Source organism: Erythrolamprus reginae, chromosome 2, assembly GCF_031021105.1.
Source record: "Erythrolamprus reginae isolate rEryReg1 chromosome 2, rEryReg1.hap1, whole genome shotgun sequence".
Taxonomy (NCBI): Eukaryota; Metazoa; Chordata; class Lepidosauria; order Squamata; family Dipsadidae; genus Erythrolamprus; species Erythrolamprus reginae.
The window spans coordinates 181,081,753-181,105,598 of record NC_091951.1 but is presented as its reverse complement, the minus strand read 5'-3'; the positions used below and the strand labels follow the sequence as shown (position 1 = coordinate 181,105,598).

Here is a 23,846-nt window from a genome sequence, read left to right as displayed (position 1 = left end):
ACGTACATATTTCTACTTGTAAAAAAAACCAAGAATAAACAGGCAAGACAATGTTTCATATGGATTTATAGTAATTTTTTTCAAGTCATTGGAGAAAAAAAATAGGTGTCTTCCTGTACATTGCTTTTTTTATGTGGACTGGGGTGAGGGTGGGGCAGTTGTAGATAAAACAAAAACACAATTGCATTGAAACATAAGAGTTTAGGATTAGAAATGGGGAGAAGTCCTCATTGGAGCAGGAAAAGAGAGTAGATGATCACAAACAGAATTCCCCTCTTTATTGGGCCAAGTCCAAGAAGTCCTCCTTGTCTGATTTATGGAGAAGACGGCAAATGTAAAAATCGGTAACTGAATCCTCCCCCCTTGAAATATATGTGGAAATATCAATCAGGAAGCCAAGATTGTTAGCCGCTCTCAACCACCACAAAAAAACAGGAATACAAGTTTTCTATAGACACCATCTTCAAGATGATGATTAAACTATCTGTGGAGATCAAGATTTGCAAGATGGCACGCTATCTCTTGGAGAAACGGTCTCATTGTTCAGTCTTTAATTCAATGCAGGGTTATTACATATATATATCTAGTAAGAAGGAAAAGTGTATTTACATACAGAAAATGAAAAAATGAAACAGCCACTTCACTAGAAGAGCCACTATGCTTTTGCCCTGTGTCATTGCCTAGGTCTCAAAGGGTGGTCAAAGAGTGACCCTAATTATAATACAAGGGGGCGGAGGTCGGGCCAACTACACACTCAGGCAAAGATAGTCTCCTCCCGACGCTTCTTAGTGAGGATGGTTCCTGGTTTGTGTTGGGCATCTGGATGGTTGGCCAGTTCTGGGGAGCATGAAGACACTGGACTCTCAAGGATAGCTTGCTTAAGGTCATAGAAGACAGCAGAGTCCTCTTTGGTGACAAAAGAAATAGCAACACCACTTTTCCCAGCTCGTCCTGTTCGACCAATGCGGTGGATGTAATCTGCAACAAAGAAGGAATTGAATTGTCAAGGCACGGACACCACTGATACAATTGCACCGCTGATGAAGGAGATCTAGCGCAGAGTTCCCCAACCTTTCCGGCCTTGCAGATTGGGGTGGGGGAGAGAGGGGATGGGTCTGTGTGAGTGGCCAACAAGTGTATGCGAGCCGTTTGTTTGTTTATTTGATTTCATTTCTATGCCACCCTTCTCGAGGCAACTCAGGGCGGCATACAACACCATAAATGCAACAATATATATATAAAGAAATCTAAATTACTTTTAAAAGAATTGTACAAAATTACAAAAAATGTTAGAAAAACCCATATGCAGTCATACACATTCATCCAATTCAATCATTCATATCGGCTGGAGACAATCTCATCACTCACGGCCCCCATGCCCGCCGGCAGAGGTGGGACTTCAGAGCTTTAAGAAAGACCAGGAGGGAGGGGCGGTACGCATTTCTGGAAGGAGTTCGTTCCAGAGGGCTGGGGCCCCCACAGAGAAGGCTCTTCCCCTAGGCACCGCCAGCCGATATTGTCTGGCTGACGGGACCTGGAGAAAATCAACTCTGTGGGACCTAACTGGCCGCTGGGATACATGAGACAGAAGAAGGTCCTGAAGGTAATCTGGTCCTAAGCCATGTAGGGCTTTGTAGGTCATAACCAGCACTTTGAATTGTGCCCAGAGACCAACTGGCAGCTAGTGCAGCTCACGGAATGATGATGAAATGTGGACAGATCTTGATAGCCCCACTATAACTCACGTGGCTGCATTTTGCACAATTTATAGTCTCTGAACACTCTTCAAAGGCAGTTCCATTTGTTCGAGCGGTGTGTACATGTGCACACTACTCATGCTAATGGAGCATGTGTGCACGCTCTCGCCCACAAGTGGGGATATACATGCACCTGCCATTTCCATCATCTGGTTGCAAACACTCCCCAGAGTTTGGAAACCCCTGACCTAGCAGACTCTGGAGAACTGTATGGCTATCCCTTAAAAATAGTATAATGTTTAAGAAATCCACAAGCAAAGGATAGAGCAGTGATGGTGAACCTATGGCACGGGTGTCAGAGGTGGCACACGGAGCCATATCTGCTGGCACACGCCATTGTCCTAGCTCAGCTCCAACGTGCATGTGTGTGCTGGACAACTGATTTGTGGCGCACACAAAGGCTCTGGGCTCTTTGGCTTCCAGAGAGCCTCCCGGGGAGATGGGGAGGGCGTTTTTACCCTCCCCTGGCTCCATGGAAGTCTTTGGAGCCTGGGGGGGGGGGGGGGGAGAAACACAAGACTACTGGGGCCCCGAGAAGTAGGGAAACAGGCCATTTCCGGCCTCCAGGGATTGGGGGAAATTGTTTTCGCCATCCCCAGACATTGAATTATGGGTATGGGCACTCGTGCATGTGCGATAGCGCTCACCCATGCACTTTCGGCACCCAAGGAAAAAAAGGTTCGCCATCAATGGGATAGAGCATTTCAAGGCTCAGAGTACTTTCCATACATTATTTCAGCAATCCTGGGGCTAGCCTGTGAGACAAGGTACCAACTGGTTCTTTTTTTGTAAAAACTTTGTAAAAAGGCAACTGGGAGAAGATTTACAATAAATTACATATTTTATGGCTTTTGTATTTTCCCATGATTCACCATTAGCAATGTACTGCTAAGAGAATCCACATCTCTATGAGATTCGGGATATATTTTCTAATATTCCAGTCCCACTGCCTTACTGATATTCACACATGCTCATAAACACTAGTTCTCCCAAATTACATTCAGAGGGGAAAAAAATTCGAACATTTCACAGATGGGAGAACTTGAAGGAAAGGGAAAAATAAAAAGATAACTCACCTTCTATGTTTTTAGCCATATCGTAATTCACCACCATGGACACATCCTGAATGTCAATACCACGACCGGCTACATCTGTGGCCACCAAAATGTCCTTGGCACCAGCTTTCAAATTGGAGAGGGCAAATTCACGCTGTTCCTGACCTTTACCACCATGAAGGGTGCAAGCATTGTACTGTACAGATAGAGATAAGGAAAGTAAAATTGTTGTAGTGGCGTGGTGCCGAAGAGAAGAGAGAAGGCATAGATATTTTGGAAGGGGACAGCAGCAGTTCCACCAATTTCTATATAATTTTGCAAGTTACTTTAGGGATAAAAATAACTGGCAGTCAGCAGAGACAGTCCTCTTTTAGTATAACAAAGTTCCTAGGTGAAAAGCTCCTGTGGACAGAGAATTGTTTATACAATTGATGAATCCATATTACAAGCTATCTCTACAATAGTCGACTGTAACAGGACAGAGGAGAAAGAAGTACATATTGCCCAAAAGATAAGGAGAGATTCTGTTCTGGAATGCCTCAAAAGATGGCCCTGGAAACCTGAACAAACCTTAATATTAACAAACAGTTGCAATTCTGTAACTCTAAATAAGATCGTGAATACTCACCCCCATTTTCTCCAAAGATTTGGCCAACACATCACAGCCCTTCTTTTGATTGACAAAGATGATAATGGGAGGATCAAAACCTTGCTCCAAAATAGCCAACAGTTTCTTTCTGTGTAAATGAAAGGGGGAAAATGGTGAGGAATAAACAGGAAATAGGATCTTTTAGTTGAGACTGCCAGGTATCATATTAAACCGAAATGTCCTACTGCATTCCAGCTTTCTGCTCTAGTTCTACATGTATATCACAGTACACAAGCCTTTTTCATCCCTGGGCTACCATTTCAGGAATAATTTAATGCCTTGTCATGCAGGAACACCACAGACATAATCCTGCATTGGAATCTGCCCACATCATTTATTTCAAATACAGACATGAAGAAAAACCCTAAGGCAACTAACGACAAAGTACTCACCTGTTGCTATGTGTTACTTCTTAAAAACATTTTAATTTGTAATGGGGAGATTTGTATCTAAAATACCAGAGCAATGCATGTCATTTAGGTACAGATGCATTTCTGCCCCGTTAAGGGCAGGGCTGGTGGATTTTCACTCCAGAAGGTACAGTGCATATGGACATATCTACTGTTGAACTTCAGATCAGTGGGTCATCCTCAGAGGATGCCAATTAAATTTTAAAAACATTTTAAAGTATACTTGACTAGTAAATGCAATAAGTGTCCAAACTAGTTAGCTTTATATTGAATAAGTATACAAATTGTATGAGTAAACCAAATGGTCCATACAGGTAATACTCTCTTAACAAACATTTGAATCAAAGATAGCTTCAGAAAGTGCCCTTCGGGCCTGTAAAGTACTTCTCACGGTTGCAAAATATTGCGCATGCACATCCCTTGAAATCATTTGATGATGATCTCAATGCTTACTAATCTATTCGGATTTATGATTGGTTGCCAAGTGCTCCATGATCATATAATCTTCCCTGCCAGCTTCCTTAGAAACTCAATAGCAAGGGAAGTTGCACACGGAGGAAGAAGGGGAAGGGGAAACCCTTCTGGGATTGCAGGAACAGTTCAGTTCCTGACGTTTTCATCTCCATTCCTGTAGCTCACTGACAGATTTCTCCACTGTGCACAACCTGAAATCCTTTGGCAGGCTGCAGGAATTTTTGAGAGCGCAAGAGCTACTTGCTGGGAGGATTTCACCTCATAGAAACATAGAAACATAGAAGTCTGACGGCAGAGAAAGACCTCATGGTCCATCTAGTCTGCCCTTATACTATTTTCTGTATTTTATCTTAGGATGGATATATGTTTATCCCAGGCATTTTTTAATTCAGTTACTGTGGATTTATCTACCACGTCTGCTGGAAGTTTGTTCCAAGGATTTACTACTCTTTCAGTAAAATAATATTTTCTCATGTTGCTTTTGATCTTTCCCCCAACTAACTTCAGATTGTGTCCCCTTGTTCTTGTGTTCACTTTCCCATTAAAAACACTTCCCTCCTGGACCTTATTTAACCCTTTAACATATTTAAATGTTTCGATCATGTCCCCCCTTGCCCTTCTGTCCTCCAGACTATACAGATTGAGTTCATTAAGTCTTTCCTGATACGTTTTATGCTTAAGACCTTCCACCATTCTTGTAGCCCGTCTTTGGACCCGTTCAATTTTGTCAATATCTTTTTGTAGGTGAGGTCTCCAGAACTGAACACAGTATTCCAAATGTGGTCTCACCAGCACTTTATATAGCGGGATCATAATCTCCCTCTTCCTGCTTGTTATACCTCTAGCTATGCATCCAAGCATCCTACTTGCTTTCCCTACCGCCTGACTGCACTGTCCACCCATTTTGAGACTGTCCTCGTGGAGCTGAAACCCTTTGGCAGGCAGCTCTTTTTAGTAACCCAGGAGATGGCTTAAGAACCAAAACTAAGGAGGGCCTGGATTGCGGTAAACAAAGTAGTCAGGTGGACGTCTCGTTTAACAATCCTTTTGCTCAATGACCAAGATTCTCGCCCCAATTGTGGTTGTTAAGCAAGGACTACTTGTAATGCAGTTTAAGTTCTTAAAACAGAAAATGTATTTCAATTTTTCCCTTAGGAAAAAAAAAATTGGTTGTTTTTAACCTTCAAAATTTCTGGAAAATGTATGACTTTAAACAAAGCTCAAGTTCCAACCCTTCAGCTCCCATACTAATATTTACCTCTTCTCTGATTCAGACATGAGGAAGACCTTTTGCTCCACACGCTCATGGGGCTTGCCAGCTGAGCCAATATAAACCACAGCTGGCCGGCGCAAGTAACTGCGTGCCAGACGTTCCACGGCAGGGGGCATGGTTGCTGTGAACATCACAGTCTGTCATGGAAGCAGACACAGAGAGAAAGAAATAATACGCACAAATATTGATAGTATTTCTCTTCCACTTATTCCACAGAACAAAAACCTTTTCTAAAGAAACCCACTTTTGAGCTCTTTTTTGCCTATTGAGAAAACCATTTTCCTTTGTAATAAGACATTTGAATTCTCAAGTGAACAAAGCTTCCTAAACATCATAAAATGCAATTACAATTCCCCCCCCCCATAGAATTACCATTACCATTCAAATCCCAGCCAAAAGAAAACTCCTTTTGAACATGAGTAACTCTCATTTATATTTGAAAGCTGACCCTGTGAAGTGGAATTCTGGGTCAAAAGATAGAACTCAGCTTAAATTGCTTTTTAAAAACCCCAGACTTGATAACAAGGCATTAAATGCCACCAACCTGTCGGTATTTATGCTTGCCCGATTCAAAGTTGGCCAGCATCTTCTCTGGGTCCTCAGCCTCATCGGTATCTGGTTTCTGGTTAGTAACAGGCATGTGCTCCAGAATCTTTTGCACATCAGGTTCAAAACCCATGTCAATCATACGATCGGCCTCATCCAATACCGCATAGGTGCAACGGCTCAGCACCAGATAGCGATTCTCCAACACATCAATCAATCGGCCAGGTGTGGCAATCACAATCTGGAATTCAGAAGGAAAAAGGTACTTGTGTCTACCCTAACACTGAAGCTAAAACCAATCCTTCCCTTCCCTTCTCCAGCAAGCTCTGGAAGCAAAATACTTCTCAGAGTTCGGTTTAGTCAGGACATTGAGCCAGGCTGTGGAGTGAAGGGAATACTATACTGTATCAAATTATGCACAGTTGCCATTTATATTTTATAGGATGCCATTTGCCAATCGGCAAGGCAAGCACTTGTGACCAGGAAATGTGATGAATTTTATTATTGCAATCGCACCTCACAACCCATGCGGAGGCGGAAGCCTTGGTCCTCGCGTGAGATGCCACCAATAACAGCCACGGTGCGGATGCCCAGGGGCTTTCCAAACTTAATGGTTTCTTCCTCAATCTGCTGAGCCAACTCACGAGTGGGAGCTAAGATGATAGCATAGGGACCTTGATCTGATTCCTCGATCCTGCAATGGAGAAAAAGGGCAAGCTGAATGGCAATGTCCAACTGAAAACTTAAAACATTTTTTTTAACATAATGTCTTTGCAATCTAGATCCATCTGAATCATCTTGAAATATATTAAAAACACATTTCTTGTCATTTTCACTCCTACTTTAACAGAAGGATTTCCTTGAGTACTGGATTATGATGATGTGATGTGCCAGTGTCTGGAGGCTGTTGGGATCTGAATGGGTGTCAACAGACTCAAACTCAACCCTGATAAGACGGAGTGGCTGCGGGTTTTGCCTCCCAAGGACAATTCCATCTGTCCGTCCATCACCCGGGGGGGGGGAAAATTATTGACCCCTTCAGTGAAGGTGCGCAACTTGGGCGTCCTCCTTGACCCACAGCTTACATTAGAGAACCATCTTTCAGCTGTGGCAAGGGGGGCGTTTGCCCAGGTTCCCCTGGTGCACCAGTTGCGGCCCTACCTGGACCGGGAGTCACTGCTCACAGTCACTCATGCCCTCATCACCTCGAAGCTCGACTACTGTAACGCTCTCTACATGGGACTACCTTTGAAAAGTGTTCGGAAACTTCAGATCATGCAGAATGCAGCTGCGAGAGCAATCATGGGCTTCCCTAGGTATGCCCATGTTACATCAACACTCTGCAGTCTGCATTGGTTGCCGATCAGTTTCTGGTCACAATTCAAAGTGTTGGTTATGACCTATAAAAACCTTCATGGCATTGGACCAGAATATCTCCGAGACCGCCTTCTGCCGCACGAATGCCAGCGACCGGTTAGGTCCCACAGAGTTGGCCTTCTCAGGGTCCCGTCGACGAAACAATGTCGTCTGGCGGGATCCAGGGGAAGAGCCTTCTCTGTGGCAGCCCCGACCCTCTGGAATCAACTCCCCCCGGAGATTAGGATTGCTCCCACCCTCCTTGCCTTTCGCAAACTCCTTAAAACCCACCTCTATCGTCAGGCATGGGGAAATTGATTCCCCTGGACCGTTTTCCGTTTTATGTATGGTTTATATGAGATGTATGATTGCTTTTTATATTAAGGGTTTTAAATTGTTTTAATCGTTGGATTTGTACTGTTTTGTGTTGAGCCGCTCCGAGTCTTCGGAGAAGGGCGGCATACAAATCTAATAAATAAATAAAATAAAATAAAATATCAAATTTAATGGACTCCCATTGGACTGGATAATTTCTAACCTACTGTTTCTAGCGACAATTGTTGAATGCAGTCATGCAGTATTTACAGATTATTCCAATGTCCAATCAGGGCTTCTTACAAATGTATGGACGTCTATATATCCAGATGATGTCCAGTTAGTGAACCTTTTAAAACAGGAATTCTAATAAGATCACTGCAGTGAAGGGGGAAGAGGGGAAGGTAGGACATTATTTATGACCCGCAATCTGTCTATATATGCAACATGCCTTGTTTGTGAGCTTCCCCAAAGCATCATGCTATTGGTAACCTTAATGCTGGATTGGATTAATCTTTTGACTGACCCAATCTTAACTTCTATATCAAATTGTAACTGTAGTCCTGTTCCTACACTATAATCTGGAAAGTGTGACTAGATTGTGGAGAAAGCTTCATTCCTACATAAAACCTTTTGACACCACTGAATCCCTTACTGCAATTCTCTATTTTGCCACAACACACAGCTAAAAATTCAAGGAAATGATGGAATTTTCCTAGAATGGCCAATAGAACATTGTTTAATGTCAGTACTTGATATACAGGATAACTATCAAGCCCTTATTTACTGTTTGCCCAATTTCCAACCTCCTCAAGTGATTTTTCTCCTCCATTGGAAAGATGTCTTAACTCTCTCACCTATCAATCTTAGGCAGAGTGGTGATCCATACCAGAAGTGGAATAAGGAAGGCAGCTGTTTTACCACTACCAGTTTCTGCCACACCAATGATATCGCGATTCTGCAAACCAATAGGGATGGCTTGACGCTGGATAGGAGTAGGTTCCTGAGCAAAACAAGAAAGAGTTGTCAAGACACATTTGATCTTTTTAGAAGAAATCATTCAAGTTCAAGGCACCATCAACAGAATCCAGGAATGCAATGTTCAATTGTGGCAACCATCACTACTACCATCCTGGTTCTGAATTAAGTGCCTTGGATTCAATGTCCATCTGTGGCAGTAAGGCTAAATTATTTTAATAAACTGACAGTAAAAAAAACCCTACATAGATTCTAGTTTTAAAAGTTAACATCATTATAATAAAGCAAAGAACCCCGCCAGCCTCACAAACTGAACAGTCTCTCACCTTATAGCCACATTTGTCAATAACCTCCAAGATGTGAGGAGGCAGTGAGGAGTCTTTCCAGGAACGAATGGGATTTGGAATCTTGCCTCCCTTGGTGGTAATGCTGTAATCTTCACGGAAGATACGCCAGTCCCTGTCCGTCATTTCATCAAGTTTCTTTTGAGACCAGTGCCGGTCATCCCATCGCTGCTTAGCCTCTTTTTTACGTAGCTTGCGTAAACGTGCCCTAGCAAGCGAGGAAGTTGAATCAAGAAATCAGGCAAAATCAGAAGGAAACATTTATGCAACAAAAATACTTATGGAGAAAATTTTCTTTAGTTAGGGTTATTCCCAGAACTATAGGATATTCTTGCTGATATAGCATACGGTATAGAATACAATAGAATCACAGAGTTGGAAGAGACATTGGAGTTCTTCTAGTCTAACCCCAAGCTCAAGCAGGAAGCCCTATACCACTTCAGATACATGGTTGCCTAATCTCTTCTTAAAAACTTCCAGTGTTGGAGCATTCACAACTTCTGAAGTTGTTCCACTGATCAATTGTTCTGTCAGGAAATTTCTCCTCATTCCTAAGTTGCTTCTCTTCTTGATTATTTTCCGCCCATTGCTTCTTGTCCTGCCTTCAGATGCTTTGGAAAATAGCTTGACTCCCTTTTCTTTGTGGCAACCCCTGGGATATTGGAACATTGTTATCACGTCTCCTCTAGTTCGTCTTTTCATTAAACTAGATATATCCAATTCCAGCAACCAACCAATTCCAGCAGTTTATGACAAAATTCATAAAATTCCCATTAGCAAGTTTCTCTAAGCTTCTTATATGGATGGGGATGTGGAGGTGGTTGGTTTTATTTTTTTGCAAAACCATGGCAGAAAAAGAAAAGCTGCTTCATCTTCCCAATTCTTTCCCTTAGCCCAAATTCTACTATTTTTAATACTAAGTAACTTCACCACCACTTATTGTTACCATAATTGGGAAAATGTTGGACTATAGTGCATTTACCATCTCCATTTGAACACCAGCAACATGAAGTGCTGTAGCATAAGCCTATATCACTCATAAAGTGAGGATTCTTGTTTTTATACAGTAGTCCCTCGCTATACCGCGCTTCACCTACTGCGGCTTCACTTCATCGCGGGTTTCTGAGGGAGTCGATCGGCAGATTTAAACAGCCCGCCGAACTCGATCGGCAGGTTTAAAATATATATATATATCTAAAATTGTAAATACTGTATTTAAATACTGTATCTAAAATAAATACTGTGTGGGAAGGGTTTATAAACACTTAAAACAATGAAAACTTACCAAACAATTACAATATAAATACTTAAATAAGTACTATCAGTCGATAAATTCCTCATCGCGGATTTCACCTATCGCGGCCAGGTATGGAACGTAACACCAGCAATAGGTGAGGGACTACTGTACTTTCAATTCCCACGCCATCTTTTACCAAGCCTGCACAATTCCCAAGGCATCTTTTACCAAGCCTGTACAAAACCTACTCTTCTTGCTCCTTCTCTTCCAGTGTTCGCCGCTTCTCCATTAGGTCTCCATAAAAACGTGATTGTTCCCGCTTTTGCTGTTTCAAGTCAATGCCAGCAATGAAACCACGCCCCAGCAACTGAACCTGGTGTCGCTCCTTGTATCTGTGGAAGAACATATCAACAAGCCATGATGCGTTTTAACATGTAAGCTCTTATTCTTTTATAAGTTTTCCGAAAGTTGGGAACTTCTAATCTGAAGTTTTAGTTAAACTGTGGAACAAAATTCCATCCCTGAGCTACATAAAACATATAGGAAGCTTCAATTATGAAAAATGCTTTTTGGTGGCCAGTGCCTTCTATGCACATATTGTACAAATGCCAATTTAATGCTTGAATCTCTACAAATTTATACATACTAAATATTTATCCAGGCCTCATGCATATTACAAGTGCCAATTGGGAAGAGCCAAGTGAGTTGAGTGGGGCAACATCTTGCATTGTTGGTTGCCGATCAGTTTCCTGTCACAATTCAAAGTGTTGGTTATGACCTATAAAGCCCTTCATGGCACCGGACCAGATTATCTCAGGGACCGCCTTCTGCTGCACGAATCCCAGCGACCAGTTAGGTCCCACAGAGTGGGCCTTCTCCGGGTCCCGTCAACTAAACAATGTCGTTTGGCGGGACCCAGGGGAAGAGCCTTCTCTGTGGCGGCCCCAGCCCTTTGGAACCAACTCCCCCCAGAGATTAGAATTTCCCTCACCCTCCTTGCCTTTTGTAAGCTTCTTAAAACCCACCTCTGCCGTCAGGCATGGGGGAACTGAGATATTCTTTCCCTCTAGGCCTTACAATTTACGCATGGTATGTTTGTATGTATGTTTGGTTTTATAAGGTTTTTTTTAGTTGTTTAGTATTGGATTGTTACATGCTGTTTTTTATCACTGTTGTTAGCCGCCCCGAGTCTGCGGAGAGGGGCGGTATACAAATCCAATAAATAACAATAATAATAATAATAATAATAATAATAATCATCATCATCATAATAATCATAATCTCAACCTCCAATTCTTTTGAGCTTATCAAATCTGACAACATAGCTGGTTCTATTGTATTGTCACCTATGCTCCTCCTGGCTTTTTTGGGGTACCTGGGAGGGGCATGTACATCTGAGCTTGGTAACATTAACAATCAAATGATTGGTTTTCTACTTGAGCCTACCGACTCAAGTAGAAAAATAATAGCAATAGCACTTATATATTGCTTCACAGTCCTCTCTAAGCAGTTTAGAGTCGGCATATTGCCTCCAACAATTGTTTTATTGACCTCAGAAGGATGGAACACTGAGTCAATCTTGAGCCTCATGAGATTCAATCTGCCAAATTGCAGGCAGCCAGCAGAAGTAGCCTGCAGTTTAGTTTAGTTTTTAGTTTAGTTTTATTGGATTTATATGCCGCCCCTCTCCGAAAACTCGGGGCGGTTAACAACAATCATGAAAATATACAATAAAATCCAATACTACACTCTAACCACTGCACCACTGCAATAATGCAATTTTCCACCGACTACTTAACTTTCTCAATTTATATCAATTGGAAAATCTAAATATTTGCAAACCACCTAATAAATCTAACTCCTTAAATCCTTATCCATCCCTTCTTCACAGAGGTAAGGCTGTCCTTGTTTTTTTGCATCACACTAAAATGCTTTTCCATGTTCCCTTCATTGCATTATTCTAGAAGAAAGCAAGCAGGCACAAACACTTCTCCACTCAGTGTTGAGCTGAGGACAATCCGTATTATGAAGCGGTATGCCATACTGAGGCTCTCCTTAAAGAAATACTCACAAAGGATTGTAGTCAATAGAAGTATCTTCTGAAGCATCCCACTCAAAGACAAATTTGCGGTCGTTCAAATGTCGAGTGCGCCTCCTCTTCTTGATCCCACCCAAGTATCGCTCCTGGCAGGGATGAAACATTTTAAGATTCCATTTTGATCCTATTCTATTTTCTCTATGAACAATATAGCTAACAGGATCAAACAATGTGTTCGTTTCTGTTTCGCATACCGCCAATAGATGATGATTGAAGTGAGAGCATAATAAACCTGAATAAGACTATGTAGAATTTTTATGGAGACTCTCAGTCACCCAGTTCACAGCTGTCCCAAAAATGTCTTTGTTTATTCCTTCAAGATGTATTGTTTCTCCAAGGAGCTTCTTCAGTTCTGTCTGAAAAGTGGGAAATGGAAAGATTTATATGCAATCCTTGTATTCCTCACCCTTTAGTCAGAACTGAAGAAGCTTCTTGGATGAGAAACCAAACATTAAGGGGAAAAAAACAAAGAAAGTTCAGTCATCTTTGAAAAGCATCTTTGGGACCTCGAGTGGTAGGTGTGCGAAATTGAGAATTCCTGATTCCCAATTCAATCCGTTCATCAATAGGCTTTACTCATCTAGAAGTCATTTCTCAGCTGCTTTAATCGTGGACTCATATACAGCACATATAAGACGAATGGGCTTTAGAAGCCAAGAGTGATAAAAACAGTTGAAAAATCAGCTCAGAACCAACTTGAATTTAAAGATGTTCTACTGAACCCTATTCCATTTTGAACAATGGCTGCAATTGCCCAAGTCAGCAGGCATTACTTTGATGGCATGCAGCTCCTTGGTCTTGTCTTTCTCCTCACGGATTTTTTGCCGTCCTTCCTCATCTTCATTGCCATTGGTCTCTCGTTCCATGCGTTCCCTGCGCTCACGCCGCTCTCTCTCCTGAGGGTCTTCTGCAAGTAGGGCAAATAATAAGATTCTCACAGAATCAGTACGGTATCAGAGAAACCAACTCCGAGCATATAATGTGTTGATAGATTATAGAACACCCAAAGGGGCAAAAATATACCTAGCATTTTTCTTCCCATTTCTTGGAATTGCTTTCTCTTTTTTCTCTCGTCTTCCAGGAATCGCTGTCGTTCTTCCACTTCCTGCTGCCGACGCTTTAAGGCCTCAGCCTCTCGCTCTGCCTTGGAAAGGAACTTGGGCTGCAACGAATCACAAGCAGGTGAATAAAGAAACATCCTTTTGTTGAAGTTGTAAGAAAAACAAATAAGATTGAGACATATCTGGACTGCTACAATCTGTTTTTCTCTAACCTGGTGCTCTTTAGGAATGCAGGACTATAACCCATATCCCCCATGCCCCCAATTTTCCCTTATATAAATATCACATCAGGCTAGCTGATTCCCCCGGGCTGTTTCTGCTTTATGTATGGTTTGTCTGGGATGTATGACTGTTTTTATATTAAGGGTTTTAAATGGTTTTTTAATCATTGGATTTGTACTGTGTTTTGTTGTTGTGAGCCGCTCCAAGTCTTCAGCGAGAGGTGGATATAAATCTAATTAATAATAATAATAATAATAATAATAATAATAATAATAATAATAATAATAATAACAACAACAATAACAACAACAACAACAGTCTGCAATAGGCTGTGCTGGAATCCAATATGTCTTCCAACAGGCCTTACAAAAGTTAATTGATATCTGGAAGCTGAGAAAATGGAGAGATGCTCCTTGGGCTAACCTTGGCTTCAGCCTCTTCTTCAGCCTTCTTCTTGGCCAGCAGCTCCTCCAGAGAAAGTGGCTGTGCCTGTGAACAAATCAGGCACTCATTAAGGTAGCAAGCAAGATCACTAAAACAAGATGCTGCTATTATAAAAAGCTCAGTAGATCTGGACAGGTTAAGAACTGCTCATAAAATTGAGAACCCACCATTCAAACCAGGGGTGGGTTCTAACTTATCTCACTGCCGGTTCGCTTCTTCCTGTGCCGCATGGCTGCCCTGTGTGTTTTGAATGCACGCACATGCACAGTGGTAAGAAATCCAAAATAATTCAAAAAACAAGCTGAAAACAAGACAGCGACCACATGCACGGTGCCAGAAAATCGGCTTCTGCGCATGTGCAGAAGAAACCCCCTCGGGGGGGGGGGGATCCCTAAATAAATAAAAACGGGGAAAAAACTCAAAAACAAGATGGTGACCACATGTACAGTGCCAGAATCATTCTGAACCAGGAGAAACCCATCTCTGATTCAAAGTAACTGGAAAAAGTAACTTTTCCCAGTAAAATGGGATATTTTGAACATTTAACAACTGCTTCACTCAACAACATGAATCTTTGTATGAACTGTGATCGTAAGTTGTGGATTACGTATATATTCCTTTTAAGCAGATTATCAAAAAGAGTTGTTCTTTAATATCAGAGTGCATACTTGAGCATTATTCTGAATGACCAAGAAGTTGCATGCAGTACCTTTTCCTTCTTGGATGATGAATCATCATCTTCATCTTTGCGAGAATCTCGATCTTTCCTTGATTTGGAATCTTTGTTCCGACCTGGAGAGGTGCTCCTGAAGTAGAGAAAGGAAAAAATCAAAAGGGAAGCAACCGTGATCCGCTGCAGTCAGAATCCATACATTTTCCCTAGCACAGATAAAACAAAAAATAGGTGAGTTTCAGGCCTCTCACCCCTTGGAAAGAATGGCATTCTGTTTCTGATATCACAGAGCACAGGCCTGAAACAATCTCCTGATCCCCACCAAAGCTAGGATTCTTGACTAATCTAAAACTGCTACAATTCAAAAATCAAATAGGCAATTCCAACTACAGTGAGAAATTTTCAGAGATATATTAAGAACAATAAACATAAGAAGCCCAATACTTTCTCTCAATATTGGCCACTAATAATTGCTGCAGGTTCAGAAATTGAGTTTTGAAGGCATTCCGTATATCTTGAAAAACATGTTATAATAGAACAATCAGAATCATTCCCATTTAATGTTTAATTTCCAATATTCCAAATACTCATCTACCAGAAAATACCCAGAATGAAAAAATATGTTAGGCACTTTTCCAAAGCTTCAGTTGAAAGGTTTACTGCAGGGTTTATAATCTTTCTTGGAGGGTTCAGAGACTTGAAAATCATCCCTGTATCATCACAAAATCAGAAAGAATTTGACACCATGTGAGTAAAATGAGGCACATGGCAAACAAAATTAGAGGACCACACTATTAAAATACACTCCACAGATTTCCTAAGTGTATTTTTCAATTTATGACTTCACTTTAAATGCAAACCTTGGGCCAAGACAAGCAATATGCATTTCAGTGCCCTATGCAAACTGAACCAACAGCCGATTTCTAAATAATGAGGAGCCAGAAAGACAATGTAAACAATAAATTTTCTACAACTAGAAATTTCAGAGTTGGAATACAATTTCAGCAAGTGTTGTCTCTTAAATCTTGAATAAAATGTGTTTTATTTCTTAATTCTTGTAAGCCAGGATAAATTATCTCTAGGCATTGCACTAAGGATCCCTCTAGAATTACTGTAATATCTTTGAAGCAGCTTCCTTCTTTCTCTTAAAATAATGTTTACCTGGATCGTTTTCGGTCTTTGTCTCTTCGATGCCCATCTTTATCGCGATCTCTATCTTTTTTATTGCGATCTCGTTCTTTGTCTCTTTCCCTCTCTTTATATCGCCGTTCTCTACAAAAATATGATTTGCAAGAAGAGTGCTTCTTAACACATGTAGCTCCAGAAGATTACCGTCATCTGCTTAAATTCTGAAGAGTTTGTTTACCATTCAAAGAGATCAAATTCAGAAAGCAACCTTTTCTATGATCTTTTCATACCCACCAAACTAGCTTCTGCTGAAATAGAGTTGTTGAATTAACACAGGAGGAGACAGAGCAAAGCAGAGCACAGAAACTGTCAACAAATCTATAGTCATACATGTACACACAAGGTGCCAATTTCTATGTCAATGTCATAGAACTTAATTTAACAATGAACATAAAAATCAAACTTTTATTTGGTAATCAAAGTACTAATCCCAACTACTTCATTTCCTTTTGTGTTAACATTCAAAATGGATCAAGTCAAATTATCCCAATGATCCCTAAAAAAAGCTACTTCTCAATATGATGATGCATATTACCTCTCAGTTGATTTGGACCTAGATCGGGATCTTGATCGACTACCTCTCCTCCTGTCACGAGAGCGGTGTCGTTTTCTGTCTTTAGCAACAGGGGAGGGTTTTCTATCACGCTCCCGATCCCGTTCTCGTTCTGCTGACCGTGAGCGTCTCCGTTCTTCCTTGACAGGGGAAGAATCTCTCTCTCTCTTTTCAATGGTTTCCCCAGCCATCTAAATTAGGAGGATTATATTAACATGTGGAAGAAAAGGAAAACAGTGAGAAGAGGGAATACAATAGTTCATTCTTGTATGTAATTATATCACATCTTCATGCCTGTAGTCCTAAAGAAGAATCCATGGTATCTTCTTTATAAGATGTAGGCATGACAGGGAAAATAGAAAGCTACAGTTAGACCTTATCTTACAACAGTTCATTTAGTGACCACTGAAGTTACAACGGCACTGAAAAAATGACTATTTTCCTAATGATCGTTTCAGCACCCTCATGGTCACATGATCAAAATTCAGACACTTGACAACTGACTCATATTTATAACAGTTGCAGTGTTCCAGGTCATGCAATTACTTTTTACGGCCTTCTGACAACCAAAGTCAATGGGGAAGCCAGATTTACTTAACAATAATGTTATTAACTTAACAACTGCAGTGGTTTATTTAACAATTGTGACAAGAAAGATTGTAAAATGGGGCAAAACTCACTTAAAAACTCACTCACTTAGAAATGTTGGGTTGAATTGTGGTTGTAAATTGAGGATTACCTGTAGTTAATAACAAGCACACCCTTCTAACTGAAAACAACTTTACAATATTTCAAATAACTGTCTTTCCCAGTTGTACTTTGAGATTCCAGGGACAGAAGTTAGGACAAAGATGCACAACATGTGAAACCCAAGATGTTGCTCACTATCTCTCACAATAGGACAAACTGGCTTAGAAGTTAAATTTCAGCAACATCTGTTTGCACCCATGGTATGGATATTTTGCAAATGTTCTTTTCAATTTGACTATCTACTTTTTAAGATGTCAATGGACTTATCACGTATTTCAATTAGTCCAACTGACTTGTGCTTGAAAAAACTGAAATATTTTTCTACTAAAAATAAATAAATCACTATGACATTATTTTAAATTAATTATCCTCTACATTTCAAATCCATTATAGACTGATAATGGTACTTTCTTTTACAAATACAGTATTGTATTTTTCTTCATGAATGTGGGGAATGCTATGAGCACATAGTCTACACATTTAGGTTCTTGAGTACATTTCAGTATTTCATGTAGTGAGAAACCGGGATTTTCAGTCAGTTAATTCCAATAATAGGCACATTCTGTATCCACAGTGCAAAGCATAAAAAACTAGTTCTCAATCTATATACATACATATTCCAGGAAAATTTCACTAAAGTTTCCTTAAAGAATGTGATAACACATCATGAATGCCCCCGTGAATTTTTTGGGGGGTGGGGAGGTGGGAAATTCATGTAAAAAGAGCAAAATTGAAAAATAAAAAGTTCTCAAAGGAATTATGTGCAAGAAAAAAATAGGCAGTGTACAAAACAATTAAAAAAAACAGTAACTGCAGTTATTTATTGGTCTGTGGTAAACAGAAACATATTTTCCTGGAAAAACCAATTAGATCACTTTCATTTTTCTCTCATAAATTGGGTAGAAATCAGAAATCTTAAATCTCAGCATCATTTTAGGATTTTTCTACTATCTCACTCTAAAAAAACAAGAAACAGAAAATATTGGAGGGGAAATCAATTTTAATCTGAGGAGAAACTTTTTTTCTGTTCCTGCTAATCTGTCCTCACAATTCCAGAGGCAAGAAGAGGCTGCCAGTAGATAAATATAAAGTATTTATAGAGTGAGGTAAATGCTACAAAATACATCTCATCCAATAGGCTAAATTCGGTTAGCATTAACCTGTTTAGTTTTGCATGAGTGGATGAGATTCGTCCGTTTTATAAGTCGAGCCTATTTTGGTCCCGTGTACTCTGCGCATATAGAAACATTGGATATAATTCAATAAGCAGCTTATTAAGATGAAAACGTGAAAGGAACCGTTAAAAATGCAACATATATTTTGCGCTTCCCTCTCTTGTAGAAACACTGAAAACAAAAAGAGGGAGACTAATCGGCACTGACTTCCTAGGACTGCTAGAGGCCGTCGATAACTGACTTATCGTCTCCCACACCACCATTTTTTTTTCTTTCCCCGAACTTAAAAACCCTCCTCTGGCTTGCTCCAACAGCAAACGGTTCCTGGGGAGGGGGGAAAGAAACGTAATTCACCTGTAACGTTTCTCGACGTCGGTAAATACTCACAGCGTTTCTAGAGCCCCGCCATTTTAGCCAACCTCATTCCGGTCCCCTTAGCCGCTTGCCAGGCAGCATGATGGGAAAGCGAGTTCATCTCGCCTATTGAGCTACCTTCAGGCACTGGGGTTGAAACTACAACTCCTAAGAGGCATCACGAGAAAGGTTAATCGCTCCCCAGCATGCACCGCAAGTTTTTGAGGTTTGGAGAACTACAATTCCCAGAAGGCATGATAACTGAGGAAGAAGCGTGTCCGTAGGGTGATACGTTGTTCTGCGCAGACGCCTGAGCTTTTACTCGCATGGGGGTTTTTTTCTCCTTCATTCAGGAGGTGGCTTTTCCGCATAGGTGACAGATGAGGCTGATGAGAATTAACTGGCCGGATGTAGGGCAATATAAATTTGGGCAACTGCTGGGCTTCCGCAATGCGTTACAGGAGTTTTTTTTCTTCTTCTAGTGAATGCGCCTAGAGTCTCTAGGGGGTTGGGCGGCATACAAATTGAATAAATAAATCTCCAGATTTTATTTATTTGTTTGTTTGTTTGTTTATTAGAGTTGGAAGGGAGCTTGTAGGTCATCTAGTCCACCCCCCTGCTCAGACGGGAGTCCCTATACTACTTCGGACCAATGTCCAATCTCCCTTTGAAAGTCTCAAGTGTTGGAGCTCTCCCAACCTCCGCAGGCAAACTTTTCCACTGGTTGATCTACTCTCACTGTCAGACAGTTCCTCCTTATTTCCAGGTTAAATCTCTCCTTGGTCTGTTTCCATCCATTATTCCTTGTCTGGCCTTAAGGTGCTTTGGAAAACAGCCTGACCTCCCCCCACCCCTCCTTTCTGTGGTAGCCTCTCAAGTATTGGAACATTGTTATCATGTCACTTCTGATCCTTCTTTTCACCAGACTGGCCATGCTCAGTTCCTGCAACCTCTCCTATGTTTTAGTTTCCAGTCCCCTTATCATCCAGGTTGCTCTCTTCTGCACTTTCTCCAGAGTTTCAATGTCTTTTTTGTAGTGTGGTAACCAAAACAGGGTTCAGTACTCTGTGTGATCTGACTAAGACTTTGTAGAGTGGTATTAGTACCACTCTACCTCTGTTAATGGAACTCAGGATTGTATTGGCCTTTTTGGTTACCGCTGCACATTACTGGCTCAGATTGATTGATTGCTTGGATTTATATGTTGCCCCTCTCCAAGAATTGGGGCAGCTTACAACATAAAAGGAAACAATAAAATACAATGGCTAAATGCAATTAATTAAACTAATCTAAAATCCCCAACTATGCTAAAAAACAATCATACCCATTTGGACATCACGCATACATAGCATTCATCGGCCAGGTAAATGTTTAGTTGGTTGTCCACCAAGAGTCCCAAAATGCCTCTTGCGGTGACTGCTATTGAGTGTGGTTTCACCCAGTTTATATGTATATCTTTGGTTTTTCTTACCTAGGTGTAGGATTCTCTGCATTGAATTTCATTTTATTTATTTGGGCCCAGTGTACAAGTCTGTCCCCTGAGGTATTGAGCATGTCCCCTCTGGTATTGGCTACTCCAGCCAGCTTGGTGTCATCTGGAAATTTGGTTAATTCCCCTTCTATTCGCTCATCTAGGTCATTAATGAAGATATTAAAGAGTACTGGGCCTACGACGGAACCTAGTGGTACCCCGCTACTTACTTCTTTCCATGTGGACTTGGACTCATTGAGGACTATTTGTAGGGTATGGTTGGTCAGTCAGATGTTAATCCATCTGTTTGTGTAGCTGTCTATCTCACTTTTTTTTTTGCTTGCTGAGAAGTAGGTTGTGGTCCACTTTGTCAAATGCTTTGCTGAAATCCAAATATACTATGTCCACTGCGTTTCTCTGGTCTATTAATTTTGTCACAGTGTTGAAGAATGAAATGAGATTGGTTTGGGATGATTTGTTCTTTAAAAACCCGTGTTGGCTGTTGGTTATTACTTTGTTTGTTTCTAAGTGGTGGCAGATCTGTTTCTTATGTTTTTCAGTATTTTCCCAGGTATTGATGTTAAACTGATTGGTCTGTAGTTACCTGGGTCGGGTTTTTTGCCTTTTTCGTAGATGGGAACCACATCAGCTCTTTCCCAGTCCCCAGGTAGTTCTCCTGTGTTCCAGGATTTTTGGAAGATGTAAGGCAGTGGTTCTGAAATGACGTCTGTAGTTCCTTTAAGATTCTGGGGTGTAATCCGTCTGGTCCTGGTGATTTGTATTTAAGTTCAGGCAGGTGGTCTCTTATTGTATTTTCACTTATGTTGAATTTACCAGCTTTGGTAATCCTAGCTGAACAGGTCACCAAAAAAAGAAACAGCTCAACTAGCAGGAATATGCCCATTTATATTACATTTGTACATTTTCTGTCCCCTGGAGAACAATAGTAGTAGCTGAGAATGCCATTAAACATATACAATTAAAATTGCTTAAGCCATATAGAAGTTTTATTTGACTAACAAAGTAGTATCTACTTATCTCACATCGTTGATGTGAAACACATAGTGTTTATTATTAGTGGTTTAATATTAGTGGTTTATTTGGTGGCATATAAGCTACCTGTTATAACTATCTAGTTGAATCTTCTGCTGAGCATGTTTTTCTCTGCAAATGAACCTTTCTTGTAAATATAATGTAAACTCTTTTTCCTTTTCATTTAGGCAAAACCTCTGGATATCTAAGAGTATATATGCTCTAAAATAACAGACACAATTTCTGTATTTTATTCTCTATGCCATTTCTCCACAATCCTTGTGTATTTATTCTTACCAAATGTGTTCTAGATTTAGTGGCGGAGTGGAAAAAATATTTATTAGATTAACCAAAATATCATAATATTGAATTTGATCCTTTCTTTTCTGAGAGAAAATTTGATATTGGCATTCCCTGATATTTATCTTCATGGTTCCTAATGCAATATATGAATTCCACTTAGTTCTATTCCTCTTATTTTAAATGATTACAAAATTATTAATAAATTACTGTGAAAAAGACTGATTTTCTTGATTTACTTTCATAATAATTTTTTGGCTAAAGCCACCAATTTGAATGGAATTTTGTTCTTTTGAAAATTAAGTGTACAGTACATGCTAAATTACCTTCTTTTGAAAATGAAAGGAACGTGCTAGACTTTTCAGAAAGTTTGCCAGATTGTATGATAATAATTCTAACTGAGAGTGTGTGAATGGCCAGAAACTCTGAAAAGTTTAGTCCTTACATTTAGAAGCTCCACTCACTATACCATAAATGCATATACAGTATAGATAGTCCTCGACTTACTCATTTAATGATGATCCAAACTTTCAGTGGCCTTGGAAGATATGGTTTATGACCTGTCCTTGCTCATATGACCAGTACACCACACTTGAGGACACATAATCAGAATTTGGATGCTTGATAATTGGCTTGTATTTACAACCATTTTCAGCATCCCATGGTCATGTGGTCATGATTTGCCACCTTCTCAACTGGCTTCTGACAAGTTGCATCAATTGGGGAAGCTGGATTCACTTAATGTCCACCAGATTTGCTTAATGTCCATGGTAAAAATAATTGTAAAATCAGGTCCAGTCATGTTCACTGATTCACTGAACTACATTGCTTAGCAACCAAAATCTCAACCCCAATTGTAGTTGTAAATTGAGGATTACCTGTAGTCGTCTAATGCAGAGGTCCCCAACCGCCGGTCCGCGGACCGGGACCGGGCCGTTGGGGTTTTCCAGCCGGTCCGCGGCGTCGGAGACCCAAAGCCCATGTGGAGGAAGACGGAGCCAAGCGGGGCCACCCGGAGACCTTTTCCCGTCTTCTTCTCCTCGCTCGCTCCCCTCATAGCCAGCAGCCCCGCTCGCGGGGGGATGCCCGTTCGTAGCTACCAGCCCGCCAAGCGTCGAGGGGGCTTCCGAGGCTGAAGGGAAGAGCCGGAATGCCCTTCCCGGGTTTAGATTGCTTGCTGTTGGGGGAAACGGAGGAGGCGGCGGCGGCGGTGGGGCGCGATCGCCTACTTTCTGGAGCGAGGAGAAAAGAACCGCCGCCTCCTCCGTTTTCCCCAACAGCAAGCAATCTAAACCCGGGAAGGGCATTCCGGCTCTTCCCTTCAGCCTCGGAAGCCCCCTCGACGCTTGGCGGGCTGGTAGCTACGAACGGGCATCCCCCCGCGAGCGGGGCTGCTGGCTGTGAGGGGAGCGAGCGAGGAGAAGAAGACGGGAAAAGGTCTCCGGGTGGCCCCGCTTGGCTCCGTCTTCCTCCACGCAGGATGGGCTTTGGGTCTCCGACGCCCTCGCCTGTTCCCTCAGGAGCGATGAGTGGGACGTCTTCTTCTCCTCGCTCGCTCCCCTCATAACCATCCCTCCAGCGTCGAGGGGGCTTCCGAGGCTGAAGGGAAGAGCCGGAATGCCCTTCCCGGGTTTAGATTGCTTGCTGTTGGGGAAAACGGAGGAGGCGGCGGCGGCGGTGGGGCGCGATCGCCTACTTTCTGGAGCGAGGAGAAAAGAACCGCCGCCTCCTCCGTTTTCCCCAACAGCAAGCAATCTAAACCCGGGAAGGGCATTCCGGCTCTTCCCTTCAGCCTCGGAAGCCCCCTCGACGCTGGAGGGATGGTTATGAGGGGAGCGAGCGAGGAGAAGAAGACGTCCCACTCATCGCTCCTGAGGGAACGGGCGAGGGCGTCGGAGACCCAAAGCCCATCCTGCGTGGAGGAAGACGGAGCCAAGCGGGGCCACCCGGAGACCTTTTCCCGTCTTCTTCTCCTCGCTCGCTCCCCTCATAGCCAGCAGCCCCGCTCGCGGGGGGATGCCCGTTCGTAGCTACCAGCCCACCAAGCGTCGAGGGGGCTTCCGAGGCTGAAGGGAAGAGCCGGAATGCCCTTCCCGGGTTTAGATTGCTTGCTGTTGGGGAAAACGGAGGA

The 23,846-nt window shown here is 41.7% G+C and overlaps 1 protein-coding gene across 3 annotated transcripts; it reads right to left on the bottom strand.

Moving 5' to 3' along the window:
- Nucleotides 1-49: 49 nt before the first annotated feature.
- DDX23 (DEAD-box helicase 23) lies at nt 50-19,214 on the bottom strand. Of its 3 annotated transcripts, none has more exons than XM_070740600.1 (17): nt 18,946-19,214; nt 16,616-16,824; nt 16,054-16,164; nt 14,929-15,025; nt 14,199-14,264; nt 13,516-13,654; nt 13,266-13,399; nt 12,466-12,578; nt 10,643-10,786; nt 9,140-9,365; nt 8,693-8,838; nt 6,681-6,858; nt 6,163-6,405; nt 5,604-5,755; nt 3,441-3,549; nt 2,834-3,008; nt 50-978 (listed from the first exon to the last, which is right to left on the bottom strand). In XM_070740600.1, exons 2-17 carry the CDS (start codon nt 16,822-16,824, stop codon nt 755-757), a joined length of 2,466 nt encoding a protein of 821 aa, XP_070596701.1. In that variant the 5' UTR covers nt 18,946-19,214; the 3' UTR covers nt 50-754. The 3 variants fall into 3 exon arrangements, with proteins under 3 accessions (XP_070596701.1, XP_070596702.1, XP_070596703.1); XM_070740601.1 differs by having other exon boundaries at nt 18,913-19,001; XM_070740602.1 differs by lacking the exon at nt 18,946-19,214 and adding an exon at nt 18,544-18,819.
- Between the last annotated feature and the right edge of the window lie 4,632 nt (nt 19,215-23,846).